This window comes from Ammospiza caudacuta, chromosome 12 (assembly GCF_027887145.1).
Source record: "Ammospiza caudacuta isolate bAmmCau1 chromosome 12, bAmmCau1.pri, whole genome shotgun sequence".
In the NCBI taxonomy this organism is placed as follows: Eukaryota; Metazoa; Chordata; class Aves; order Passeriformes; family Passerellidae; genus Ammospiza; species Ammospiza caudacuta.
In genome coordinates, this window is record NC_080604.1 from 6,049,736 (window position 1) to 6,063,870 (window position 14,135).

At 49.1% G+C, this 14,135-nt stretch overlaps 1 protein-coding gene across 1 annotated transcript; it reads left to right on the plus strand.

Moving 5' to 3' along the window:
* The first annotated feature begins 292 nt into the window (after positions 1–292).
* Positions 293–3,093, plus strand: LOC131563223 (basic proline-rich protein-like). The gene is made up of 4 exons (XM_058813159.1): positions 293–322; positions 1,286–1,336; positions 2,227–2,410; positions 2,480–3,093. Exons 1-4 carry the CDS (start codon positions 293–295, stop codon positions 3,091–3,093), a joined length of 879 nt encoding a protein of 292 aa, XP_058669142.1.
* The last annotated feature ends 11,042 nt before the right edge of the window (positions 3,094–14,135 follow it).

Sequence of the window (14,135 nt, forward strand, 5' to 3'; positions counted from 1 at the left end):
GATTCAACTCCATCCCCATGGGAAAAGCTTGCCACTCCCATCCTAGCTCAGTGACTGGATACATCTTCAAGAAGTGTTTCAAAGGACAAAATCCTGAGAAACAAAGTGAAGGCAAGGCAACAGGCCTGTCAGCTGGGAACTCAGGATACCTGTGACAACAGAAGACCTAAGAAAGGGAGCCAGGGAGCCAAGAGTCGTACTAGTGACAACTGGAACATGTGGAGAAGGATGGAACAAGTGCTGCTCAGTGCTGCAGGGGGTGTGATGTGATGTGACATGTGTGTACCCACGAATGAGGCTTGCAGAGCTGTGTGGCAGCAGGGTGAGGGACATCAGTGCTACAAATACATCCCTGCACACAGGAGATGAAGCACTGGGCTGTACCAGCAGGAGCACAGCCCCCTGACCCAGGGAAACCAGGGCTCCCTGGCACTCAGCACTTTTCAGAGCCACTGCAAACAGCACAGGCAGTTCTGGGCACCCCCAGTACATACCAGGCACTGATCAACCAGAGTGGGCTTGGTGGAGGGGCACAGAGATGCTCAGAGGGACAAAGCTGTATGAAGAGAGGCTGTGGGAGATCCAGACTGCACAAGAAAAGGCTCTGGGGAGCTGACAGCAGATCTGCTGGACCTCCAGGGGGTCTGTGCACAGGGGCACACAGCAGGACAGCAGACACAAACTGCAATGGTGCAGGTGTGACCTGACCCAGAGAAAAGGCCTTTCCTTTCCTGGTGAGGACAGTCAAGCACCAGAGCAAGGACACAGAAACTGACAAACCTTTGTCTTCAGAGGGTTTAAGACCTGAATGAACAAAGTCCTGGTCTGAGCTTGGTGTACATCTCACTTTAGGCAGCAGGTTGGAGTAGACACCTCCTGAGGCCCTTTCCAGTCAGAATTATTTCCCAATGTCAACTTGGATCCCAGAGAACACCACAATGTCCTGCTACAGATTTACTATGCCAGGTTATACCTTTCAAATTTTCATTAAAATGCTACCACTGTTGAGAGGAGATAAAACCCTTGCTGTTTGGTTCATCTCCTCACAAGAGCACAGGTTCCCGCCCAGGATCCGCAATCGCCTTGAGTATCTAATCTGGAATTCCAAGAGATTGTAGAGGTCAGAAGTTACCACTGAGTGCAGAACAAGTGGAACCCAGTGCCTAAACATTCAGAGCTTTTTTAGGAGAAGGTGGTGTTTACTCCAAGGTAGAAAATGTCACATATTCACAACAGCTCTTCCTTAAAGTAGCAACTGTCTATTTCTTGAAAATTTCACATTCAGCACCTGCGCTCAAGGAACAACCCCTACATTCTGATGCTGCTAAGGCACAGGGTGAGAAGCTGTGTTGTTCTCTCTGTATATTCAGAGTCTACAGCTCCACACCTGGGAAAAAAAGCCAGCAAACCAAAACCATGGCAGCTCCCACCAGGAGCACCTGCAGTGGTCTAAGCAGACTGCTTTGTTTTTATTCTTCTGCTGGGTGCTGCTGCCCCTAGAGCAGAGCTACTTAAACAAAGGCTGTTACTCTAAATTAATTGATTCTGCATTGAAGCACCTAGAGACCACTGACAAGGCCCATTACTCTAAGTCAGGAAGGGGAGCTACCACCTTCAACCAGGCAGCAGAACATCTCAAACCAACACAGAAGTTTCTGCAGTGATTTCCTACAGGCTAAGTGATTATTCACCAAGTATGATGCTTGCATAACCATACAAAGGATATCCAATGTTAACAGTTATAAAGACAAGCAAATGTAACCATCTTATTAGCATTAAAAAAAAAAAAAGGAAAAAAGAACTATTACTTCCTTTTACTGTTTGGATTTTTCCTGTTTAGTGTTTTGGGTTTGGAGTTTTTCTTTTTGGTTTTTTAAATCAAAATTCCCCCACCTGCACACAGACTGGAGGGATGTAGTAAACTTTTTAAGGCACCAGTTTTGTACCAATCGACTAAGAGACAGGAGGGGATTTCAATGGAGTTTGCAAGCATCTCTCAAATGCGAGCACTGAAACATACAGCCACCCAAAACCCATCCTCGGAGGGAGCAAGTTAAAAAGCTGGAGGCGGGATCCGGACAGGAGAGGTAACAGGATCAGCAGCACCAGCTCGGCACACCGAGCCTTCCCCTTCCATGGCTCACGAACAAGTCTCACGCAGACAATAAATTATGACTTTGCACGACTGTTTAGCAGTCCCACGGACCGTGTTTACCACTCCCACAGATCGCTGGGCCACAGCAGAGCGTGACAGCGGCCGTGCCCGGGCTCCGCCAGGCCCCTCCGTGTGAGCACGGCGCTGCCGGCACGGGCGGACCCCCGGGAGCCCCGGCACCCCACGGGGGGCGAGCGCACCCCCGGCCGGCTCCCCCACAGCCACAGCCCCGCTCAGGCCCCGAAGCTCGGTCGGGTGCGCCCCGGGCCGGCCGCCCCGCTCCCGGCGGCGGCTGCAGCCTCAGCCCCGGGCCCGGCCCCGCAGCCCCCGGCTCCTCGCCCCGCACCGGGACCCGCCCCCCGGGCGGCCCGGCAGCACCGCCCCTCCGCCCTCCCACCCCCGCGTCGCTCCCGGCCCCTCGGACCGCGGCGGCCGCTGCCCCGCCGCCCCCACCCGGCGCCCACCGCGGGCCGGGCGGGCACCCCGCGCACACCCCCGGCGGGGCGGGCGGGCCTTCGCCGGCGTGCCCTGCCCGGCCCGCTCCGCTCCCATTGTGGCGGCGGCCCCGCAGCGCTGCGCTCTCACCTGGGCGGCGGGCGGGGGCTGCGGCCCGGCGGCCCCGGGAGCTGCGGCCGCCCCGGGAGCTCCGGGAGCTGCGGCCGCCCCGCCGCCTCCTCCCGCCTCCGCCGCTCCTCGGGCTCCGCCGCCGCTCGGGGCCGCCCCCCGTCGCAGCGCCCGCCTCGTCCCCCGGGCAGCAACAGGCGCCTCCGCCGCGAAGGTTCCGCAGGGCGCAGAAAGGTTCCCCCCGGCCCGCGGGGTCCCGGGGCTGGAGCGAAATGGGGCGGGATGAGGGGCCCCGGCTGCTGCTGCCCCTGCCATGGGCTGTGAGGAGAGAGACTGCAAAGGGCAACCCCCCACCGCCCGCGGAAAGCGGCTAATTAGCCACAGGGACCCGTGGTCATTAAGGCTCCAGACAGGGACAATGAGGAGCTTAGCTTAGCTCCGGGCCTTGGCCCCTCAGGGTTACTGCCCTCCACATGCATAAAAACCCATCTCGCTCCGAGCCCCTGCTCTAGCCTGGGTTCTTCACAGGAGGGAACTTTATTTCTCGTACTCAGTGATACAGGACCCATTTATGTTCACCCTGTTCTCCTGCCAGAGCCTGGCTCTGCTGCCTCCCAACCCTGCCCACAGGCACTGGCAACCCTCGCTGAGCCCATCCAAACCTTCTCCAGCTCCACATTCCCACTTCCCTCAGCCTGTTAAACCCTAACCTTTCTGCAGCCTCCCCAAGGTTCTTTGCAATTCAAAGCCTCACATAACAGGGGTATCCAGAAGTGGAGGCAGCATTTCAGATATGAGGGCTGAGGAAAAGGTGAGTTCCTTGCTCATCTCCATGGGCTGGCTATGGTCCCACAGAGTGAGAGCCCAGTGTGCCCATGGCCTCTGTCACTGCCAGGACACCCTGCTGACACCACACCAAGATGCTCAGCCTGCACAGCAGCCTGAGTTCTGTGTTTACATCTGTTACAGGGAGCAAAAAGCACAAGTCCAACAGAGAAAGTGCCTGTCTGGTTCCCCCACCCTCAAATACCCAGAGCAAGAAAAATACAAGTGGGAGACTGGCATCTGGGCCTGGGTATGTACTGGCAACCTGAGCATCATCAGTGTAACTCAACTGTGAGTCCTTCAGGGGCCTCCTGGGTTTTGGGGAAGCCAGAGCTGATCCAAAATAAAAAGGACACAGCACCCACCATCTCACAAACAGTGTGCCCCAGGGTACTTGGCAAAGGCATGAAGGGATCACCGTAAACCTTCGCCTTTCTGCCCATCTAGACATATCCAAATCCTCTATGGGACCTTCTACTGTTAAACCTGATATCAAAGTCCATATTTTCCTTCCCTGCCTCAGCCTGTCACACAGGGGAGGCCTTCAGAGAGAAGGATGGTGGCAGAGACCTCAGAAGCAACAGAACAAGTCCAAGTTAAAGCAGGCAGAATGCCCCCAGCAGAGCAGGGAAGAGTTTTTATGGGATTTTAATGTGTTATGCTTCGGGCATTTGCCCCACAGCAACATGGACAAGCACAGCCCAGGTGAGGGTGGTTGCTTCATAGGCCAGTACTCTGAGCACTCCAGCAGCTAAGCACCTTCTCCTTATTTCTAAAAGAAAACAGCCTAGAAAGTTATTCTTGGTTTCTGTAGATGTACAACCACAAGATACCATGCATCTTTCACAGCCAACAAATCTTTGCAGTGGGACATTCATGTTTTCTGCTGGAGACCTTGGGCTGGGTCTGCAGAGCTCATCCCTTCACAGCTCCACATCTGCCACACTTCCCCAGCAGGCAGCTCATGCTGCAGCCTCAGTCCTCCCACTGATGCCACCCAAAGCACTCAGTCCCAGCAGTAAGTGGGGTTATGACTGCTGGTTTGCAACGCTGAGGCTGGAGTTGCACCATCCAGAGAGAACCGGGGTAACAAAGTCAGGTGTTATTTCTTAAGGAAATACCTTCAAGTCCCACCACATACAACAGGTCTGGCTCCTTAAGCAGGTACCAGCTGTCCTTTACTATCTCTGGTGGAGGATTGGTTTGTAGCAATGACTCCTCCCAGAATAAGCAAATAAAGAAATGGTCAGAAATCTTCCAGGTGGGATCAGTGGTTGCCCCATAACATCAGTGGAGCAGCCACCTACACAACCCCCCAAGTGCTTTTGCAGCCTTTCACACATCAGCCATCAACAAAAGAGCTCTACAAAGAGCCACAGGACAGTGGCTGGTTGCTCACAACAACCTGTGACCTCTGCCCTTCCCTCATGTCCTATGTCTCAGCTGAATAGGACAGGGCACCTGCAGCAGACTTTACTCTGAGCTGGGCAGGCATCCAAGTATTGGGAAATTCCTGTAGCTGGGTGTTGGGAAGCACCAAAGCAAAGGGACATGGAGCACTCCTCCTGCTTTGCCAGGCTCTGTTTCAGTCTCAGAGTTGACACTCAGCTTTTTAAACCCAACCAGTGCACAGACCCAAGGGGAGACCCATAAGATCTGAAGAGCAGTTGATTTTGGCCTGCAGATCAGGATGTGGGGGTGGAATATGTGAACAGCTACAGAACAATCCCCACCTGGGTCCCTGGCTGTCTAGAACACCCCACTGCACTGGGTCTCCTTTGGAGATCCCTGCGCATATCCAAGGAGCAGCACAGCCACACCTCTAGGGTGAATCAAGCTGACTGATTGATGCCCTACAACTGGATCCCAAAAGAGCAAAGCAGACATTGTCTTAATACAGGAAAGGCCATCAGATTTCAAAGCAAGAGCTTCAACTTCTGACTCTTTAAATGCTCATATCATTTACAGTCTGAATGGGGTTCTTGGGCAGTATCAGTTACATGGATTAGGAGCTGTAGAGGACATAAGTACAATTCCTCTTCCTGAGTTTTTTACAGCTTAATGGACAGGAAGCATTGTTGATGAGCCTCCAGCTTCTTACACTATGACCAGAATCTCCCCATCTTCCCTTTGTGATTTTCTGTCCTAGAATCACTCTCAATTAACAGTACAAAAATAAAACCCATGTCATCCATCTCTCCTAAGCTGCACATGCATTATTCATCACCATGCCCTAATTGATTCTCTTATAACCATGAGCACTTCTGCACTTGGCTGTGTTCTTCTTGTCCAGCAGAGCACAATTTATGAAGTTTTATTCCACTTGGAAAAGGCACTTTCAAAGTGGTGCCTTCCATGACTTTTCTGATGAGAACACCAGGTTTGATCTCAATGCATACAGACTTCAGTTCTGAGTTTTGTGCCCAGATAAAAGTGTCAGTCAAGTGGCTCTGGTGCACTGATGCTCAGTGTCCTGACTGGGAGGTCAGTACTGTTCCAGATACTCTGGGCCCTCTTCCCCATAGCAGGATCTATAAAAGAGGTAAAAGGAAAGATTTGAAAAGGGCTCCACAGCCCTGATTAAATGCTCTGAAATGTGTAATCTATAAAACATGTAGGGAGCTAAAATGCCCTTGCAACAGCTTTCCATGGAAGTTAGAGAAGCATCTCCTGAACTACTCAGCCAGAGGACAAGATTCTCTGGAGGCTCCCTCTAGAGCAAGAGAAAAATACATATCCCATTTACATGAGGATAACTCAGCTTTGCCTTCAGCACCCTGACATTAGAATACCTCTGGATTCTTTCATCCTAAGATTTGACCAGGTTTTCTGGGAACTGAAAGCCTGTGACAAAAAGCTTAGAAACAGCACATTTTATCAATGTGCAGTCCAGACACTCAGTGAGATGAGCGGGTCTGAATTTCACTCTGCAACCCAAGCAAATACAAGTCATCATATGACACCATATACAAAGCAATTAATAAATTAAACCTCACCATTGGCACAAATATGTTAGCTTTGATGGGACCATATATCACAGCAATTTCTTCTCAATTTCCTCTCTAGTGACAGCACAATTCCTCCTACTGGTGGAGGAAGATCCTTCTCTTTGATCCTTCTATTTCAAATGTGGGGTCTAACCTGTTATGTCAACTGCCACTGAATGGACACAGACATCAGTATGCCATGGTGACACCGCTTGTGCTCCCTGAAGACCTTCTGTGGCCAGGGCTGTCACACAGTGCTCTGCCTCACCACCATTCACCATTAACCTCATCTGAGTTGCCTCCATTTCCTCATGCCTTTACAAGTCTCTGGTATTCCTCATTTCTCCATTTGCTGCTTGTTCCAGGTGCTATTTACTGGTCCCTTTGCTTGCTGCTGCACTGTTCCAGTGTGAAAGAAAGGGGGACGCTCCAGCCAGTCCCTCACAGGGAGCCCATCCCAGCTACAGGATGGGAAACCTGACAGTGCTGCCAAGCTGTTTTCATTCATCCTGAGAGAAGTGAAAAACCAGAAACAGAAGTTCAGTCAGTTTCTAATATCCCAAGGTATCGTTGAGCTTTGTGCTGAAGGATTTGGTCAAGGAGCCACGAGGGAGCCCCGGCTCAGAGCAGCCTGCTGGGTTTGTGGTGCCCAGCCCCACGGGCATTAATCAGCGGCACGATGGCTGAATTTCACCCGCACTGCCACACTCAGCCCGCAGCCTCCTCTTCCCCCGCTAGAAGGGGCTGAGAACCAGCCACGGCAGGGCAGGGAGTGAAACAAGGGAGTTTCATCATGGGCAAGCTCAAGACACACGAAACAACTCGAACACTTTCACCACACGAAACAACTCGAACACTTCCTCTGCCTCTCTGCACTAGCCCAAGCCAGAAAGGATTCAGGGTCCCGACAAAGCAGGATCTCTCTGCTTGAAAAGTCGGCACTTTGGTTTCTGAACCCTCTGGTGAGCTGCTCTGGGGAGGATTTCAGTACTGAAACACTGTAATGTCAGTACATAACTCAGCACAGCACTGCTCACCTGAAACAGTCTTCAGCCTTCAACACTCCATTTTCAAACACTGGGTGCAGAAGGTGAAACAAGGCACCACTTCTTCCAGACAAAGCTGGAAGAGTTTATGGTTTTAGGAGAGTAAAAAAAATAGCAAAGATGTGATGGTATAACAGGAGGAAGAAAGATCAAGATAGAGTGTTTTGCTCATAGAAGAGGCAGTTTTATACTTAAAGAATTAAAAGTAACAAGTTTACAAATGAATACAAGGCAATATCTTATTAGAAAAGGTCACACAGCTGCTCCTGGCAATACCCAGAGCAGGGTGCTGGCTAAAACCCAGCTTACTCTGCATAATCACCCACTCCAGCAGTGATGTCTATGAGGCCAGCAGTGAACCCCCAGACTCCCACAGTGCTCACAACTCCCACAGAGGGGGACAAAGTTAAACCCACAGTTCCAGCAGATGTAGATGCATCATTTAACTACCCTGTGCTGGCCCATTAGCCAATTCACAGCAGGCAGCTCTCGGCTGATCCTTATTAGGGGCACAACCAACTCTACAATACTCCAAGGAGACAAGGCAGCCTCCTGCCAGGAGAAGAGCTGGGTCACAGACCTGCAGGTGGCTGCTGTTCTCTGCCTATAGCCAGCTCTACTTTTCTCCATCAGCTGTGGGGCAGGGAAGGTGACAAAATGCACAACCAATGTGAGCAGGTTTTTACTGCCAGTGCTCTGCCAATGCCTCCTTTTCAATGCTACAGGGAGCTTTTCCCCCAGGAATTAACTTTGATAACAGTTCATAGAAGGAGATTTTTCCCCTGTGTGACAACACTGTCCCTGTTGGGCTGCAGATGCCAGGGCCACAGCGTCCCTAATGCTCTGACCAGCCTCACCTGGGACTTCCACCCACACACCCAGCCCTGCTCTTTAGCACAGGGGCTCAATTTAAACTCAACTCTGGGCACTTAGTCTTGGTCTATGTTTGCTTTGTTTTTCTGGGTCTGGGATGCAGTCTATTTTTTTCCCCCTTTAACTTTCACTGTGCCTTATTGCCATGAGCTTCTCTGGTGACCTGGATCCTTGGTGGTGCTGCTTGCTGTTCCTCAGCCTGCCTGGCTCTTCTAACTGACTGGGGAGACCCCTGCCCTGCAGCTCCTGGGATCTCCTTGGCTCCTGCTTTCTTCTACCTTTAAAGAGCAGAAGGTATTTGCTATTCATGGAGAAGTGAGGGACTATTCAGCCTCTGCTCTTCTCCCCATGGTTAAACCTGCTGACCTCCACCCTCAGAGTGTGGAGGTCCTGGGGCTTACCAGGGACAGGGAAGAAGGCTATAGATTTCTTAGGCAGTGAGATTTTTGATTTTTTTTTTTTTTTTTGTTTTGGTTTGCTCATTTCACAACTGCACTTTAATTGATTAGTCTGAAATTTATCCTTACACAAGGATGGCACAAAAAGGAGGGGTTTTTAGGAGATGAGAAGGATATGTGCAATTAAATGACTAATAATAAAAGACATTTTGGTTTTGAGTAGATATGCAACAGACATAAGGACTATGAATGGATTATCAAGATTTGGGAAGATAATTTAGTGTACTTTTCATATTAATGCTGGTAAGACCTACATTTGTTTCTTCAATCTGTAGATTCATCCAGGATTTATTATTAATCTGCAGCCATAAAACAAGGTAGAGAACTTTCCTCTGCTTTTCAATACACTTTCTACTCTCGTTCCTTATATAAGAGCTATTCTTTTGTTTATTGGAACAGTTGTAATCCTGCAAATTCTTTAAGCAGCCCATATGTAGGGTTAGTGTTGATTTCACTTTTAATTTATTAGCAGTAACACTTCTTTTTAGTATCCTCATTCTGAAACAATGTACCAGGGAGTGAGACTCCCTGGTCACACACATGGTTGTTAAGGCAAAGAGTGGCACCAGAGCTGCTCCTTTCCCTACACCCCCTGGTATCCAAGGCTGGCTCCCACCCGGATCCCGGCAGGCATTGCCCACTATCCACCATGCAGAGCCAGTTGTTCTGGAGGGATGGAATCACACTAATGGTAAAGACTGGTGTGCTTGAAAGGCACAATTCATTATGCTGCTCATCCCAGCACCTCTTGTGCTTGGGAATTATTTCTGTTTGTTCACTCAGTGCGAACACACTGGTGTAATTCAGTTCTCCCTGCAGCCTGCTTGCCTGCAGTGGGTGGTATCTGAGTTTTGAAATAGGCAAACACCATTGTAGTTTGTTTTTCCTCCACAACAGGTGAATTCACTCATTTGAAAAGCAGTCCCTGAACAACAACTGTTTAAACTTTAAAATTTTCTCTTTCATTGACTCTTCTGGCTTTACAGTTGTTTCTGAGCTTTAGGAGCCCAAGGAAGTTTCTGTTTCAAAAGCCCATTTTCATTCCTGCAAGGCTCAATCTCTGGGGCATGACTTAACTAGATAGTTTTGATGGTGGATGTGTTTAAGTAGGGAACTTATCAAACTGCATGAATGAAAGAGGTAATTTGGGGCTGCCTGTATGGATAAAATGTCCTCATACATAAAATGAGAAGCACCATTAACATGTGATTTCTCCACCAGCATGGCTGGAGCTATGGTCAGTGACCTTCCTTGCTCAAATACAAGATCTACCAGCTAGGCCAATGCAGCAGGGAGGGGAGGACGATGCAATCAAGAGGCTGGACAATTATTTTTGGAAACTTACTGTTTACAGATGAAAATAGCAGTTAAGGTGACAACATACCTGTTGTAAGAGCTTTGGAAACTGTACTGGGCTCCCTTTCAGGTTTACCAAAGTGTTATGAAACATCAAATAGTTCTTTTTATAGTGCAGGGACATGTGTTCAGCATGTGGGGAATCAAGACTCAGATCCTTCCCTTTCTCCAGCTTCTGGTAGAGGAAGCAGCCTCTGGGATTCCCCTCATCAGCCTGTGTGGTGACCCAGCACAGGACCCATGGACATGTCCAAATACACTGTCTGATTTTCAGCTGCTTCCCTGCCCCTCACTACCCCCCTTATGGCCCTGGTGAGGACAAAAGTGGGAGGTAAATTGAGCCATACAGTTTGTATTCCTGTCTGCACTCTGGTCTAGACCACATAAAGGATAGTTTTGAAACAGATTAATTTGCTGAAGTTAATTGGCATCAGGAGAGGAAAGGTATAAGTAACAGCTTTATTTTATTTCCAAGCATTTAAAATAACTATACAAACAAAAAAGCAAATCAATCAGCAAAGTATCCTCACTGCAGCCAAGCTGCACACACCCATGGAGAGGGTTTGTTACAGGCAGCTGAGCCTGCAAACCCTGCATAGCAACCAGAATTACATGAAGTATTAGGGCAAAACTAAAGGAAAACCACACAAGAAGAGACAGAAGAAGGCAGACAATGGCAGGACTGTAGATGCAGAGGGTCAGAAATCAGCCAAGTGATAGGAGTGAAGTTCACCCAGACATATTTGTGTGTACCTGCCACCAACTTCCACAGCCCTGGTGTGCTCTGCCATGGAGTCACAAATGGACAGGATGTGGGCAGAGGAGCTGACAGCCCTGCTTGCTCCTTGCACAGCCCCTGCTCCACAGGAGTGAAGAGCAGTGGGCAGAGCAGGTTTTTCCACTGACAGAGCCTCCTGGAAGACCAGCAGCCAGAGGAGGCGTTTTGGCACATCTGCTGGCAGATGAGCTGGAGGCAGGGACTCTGGCTCTCAGGGTGCCTCAATGTTATCAGATCTGTGCCTCTCTCAGGGCTTTGCAGGAGAATTGCAGAGCTCTTCAGCTGTTTCAGGCTGGAGATGATTCCACAGCAAGCACACAAGCTTGTTTTTCTTAGTCATCTTTCATTTTCTTAGTCATTTTCAGCTAGTCCACACCCTGGATTTAAAATTGCTTGTGTACAGTCTGGGTGCAGAGCTGAGCAGGAATGGATTGCTCCCAGCTGGTGTCTGCGTGGGAAGGAGACTGCAGAATTCCCAAGAGATGTTTGGGACACAAGTACTCCCAGCAACTCCCCAGCACCAAGATGGGATTTGAGATAGGATGAGAGGCACAGATCAGACCTGGCAGATCTGGGTGCTGTGACTGTGGCTGAAGCACAGGGTGAAGTCAGAGTCCTTCCAGAAAGAAACCGCTCAGGGATGTGGATGCTGCACCTGACACTTACATGGGGAAGAGAGGAGCCTTCCCTCCAGCAAATCCTCCTCAGCCAGTGCTGAATCCCTCCTGGAGGTTATTCCTAACTGAGCAAAGTCCCCTGCCTCAGACACTGTTTCCTTAGGAAGGAAGATACAAGCTCTGGAATTTGATAGTGTCTGCAGGCTGACATATTCTCCTATGTGCAGGGTAAGGGGTACAACTTCACCAACTACAAAATCTATGTGTTACTAAAGTCTTGGCAAAGGTTCAGCCAGAGAGGACCAAGAGAGAAAAGTTGCATTAGAAATAGGAGTAAAAACTTTTCTTTGTAAGTGTCGGTGTCTGCAACCAGTCCAGCAAGACAAAAGGGTTTTGTGAACCTGCTTACAAGAAAGCTGCTTTGTTCCTCCTCCTTTCCCATTTTCCGAGGAGACTGATGCTGATCAAGTCCAGGCGAAGAGGGAACTGGTTCAGAAGAGCTGCAGCTGTGAGACCTCAGCACTCCCTTTTCTCTTGGTGAAAAGGAGAGATGGGGAGTTGCATGGTTGGATCTGGAAATGCTGCTCTAAAGCAAACACTGAATATTCACCATCTGGATGGTGGGTAACCGCAGCTCGCTTGTAAAACTTTCCACAGCAGGCAATGTTGTTCCCTAGAGCTCTCCCTTGGGGATGCATCTTCCAGGGGATTCTCTCCTCCCCCGTGGCAGCTTTCTGTGCCCCAGGAGAATGTAACAGTAGTTAACAGTGAGTAGTGGGAGGAGGCTGTGTCTCAAGGAGCTCATCTGGCCTGCTGCACCTCTCTGCTACAAAACAGGCTGGGAACAATCCCAGCCAGCCTGCTGGGAGAGGCTGGGATGAAGAGAATTCAAAATGTCTATGGTGAAATCTGGCCTTTATTATCCTAGTCACTAACATCCCACATATTTCAAGGAGACCAGCATTTTACTCCCACGATCCAAAGACAAAGCAAAACAAATCTTGGTACTCTCAGCCATAGTGCAAAATTCTGATTTATAGAAAATAGCATCCTAGCCTTGAAGAGTGGCTAAACACACCTCCTTCCTCCTTCCTGGCTTAAAGCTTTGCATCCCTATTGCTAAAATCTCCTGTGAGCTCTGCTGTCCAAACAGCCTGTAGAAGCCATAAATACTTCTCATTGTGTCCTCCCATCTTTTTAATTTCTCTTCAGGCTAAAGCATTGTTTTCCTTGCAGACTACACTGAAGACTGCTGCTCAGGTACTACATTAAATGTAATGAAATTATGATAAGCATGCAAGTGTTACATTAAACACAAATATAGACTGTGAAATAAGGTAATACAGGGAAAATTCCAGTTGATCCTATCCAGTTGTACTGGTGATTTGGTGTGTCCAATAGCTGAAAATTGTCTTTTTTCTCTGGAGAGGACTTGATGAAAAGAGAGGCAAGATAATCTCGAGGGGGAAAAAATTTCTTAACTGGGGTATGGCAAAAAGATTCCTCCAAAATGTCTCTATTTCATAATTAGTAGCTTTTAATTGCAATTTAACAGTCACATTGCAGCAGGTAGGGACAAACACGTAGCTGTAAATGCACACTGCAATATTGTGAATCAAGTGCCCTCCCAGGCAGAGAATGGCATCCACGTCTCCGTAACTGCTGACTGGTGACATTGGTTTTGGATAGTTTGTTGTTCCTTTGCACCCAGAAGTGGTAATAATGTGTCTTTCTCAGAAACCTCTCACATCACAGGGAGGGGGTGTGTGTGTTACACATAGGACTGGTGCTCAAACTGAATGGAAATGCAGAGCTTTGCATCACCCATTTATTGCCATTTGCAGCCATCACTGCACACCTGAGCTGCCCTTACACCCCAGCTCCAGAAGCAGAGAGGACATTCAGGTATTCTTCTGGTTATCATTTATCAATGCTGGTTTTAGAATAAGGATAAGGATACAGTACTTATCTACATCCCAAAAGGAAAAAAACCCTACTATATAAAATACCCTGCACTCCTACAAATGCAGCTAAATGTTCACAAACAAGGTTCCCTGGAGTCCAAAGCCCATGAGATGTCCCTGCAGTTGCTAACAGAGCGTGCTGTGCCCTGGGAGGCACTGGGATTTTTCTCCCTTGTGGGTTGGCATCCAATTTGATTCCTAAAAATTCAGTGTTTTCCCTTCCCTTCCTCCATATTGTCAGGTACTTTTGATTTATTTGGGCAAAGAAAATTTATGAAGCTTCATTCTTGCCCTATTCCCTCTCCACTGACTGGGGATATGAAGCTCTTGGAAGGAAGAAAAGACACTCTCATCTACATGAGGGAACTAGTGGAAGAGGGAAGGGAAAAGCCTCAAGCTGGTGCTGCTGTCTGGTTGTGGGAGTTCAGCAGCAGAACCAGAACTTTTTAAAGTCACCATGATGTCAGAAATCTGGATCTGCACCAGTAACAACATGCCCCAAGGCCCACCCA

Excerpts from the sequence above, each read along its gene's own strand:
- LOC131563223 (XM_058813159.1), top strand. The coding sequence starts at position 293 with ATGAGGCTTGCAGAGCTGTGTGGCAGCAGG. Across the intron at positions 1,337-2,226 it reads TGATGCTGCTAAGGCACAGG|ATCGCTGGGCCACAGCAGAG; the intron begins GTGAGAAGCTGT and ends CCACTCCCACAG. Across the intron at positions 2,411-2,479 it reads AGGCCCCGAAGCTCGGTCGG|CCCCCGGCTCCTCGCCCCGC; the intron begins GTGCGCCCCGGG and ends CCGGCCCCGCAG.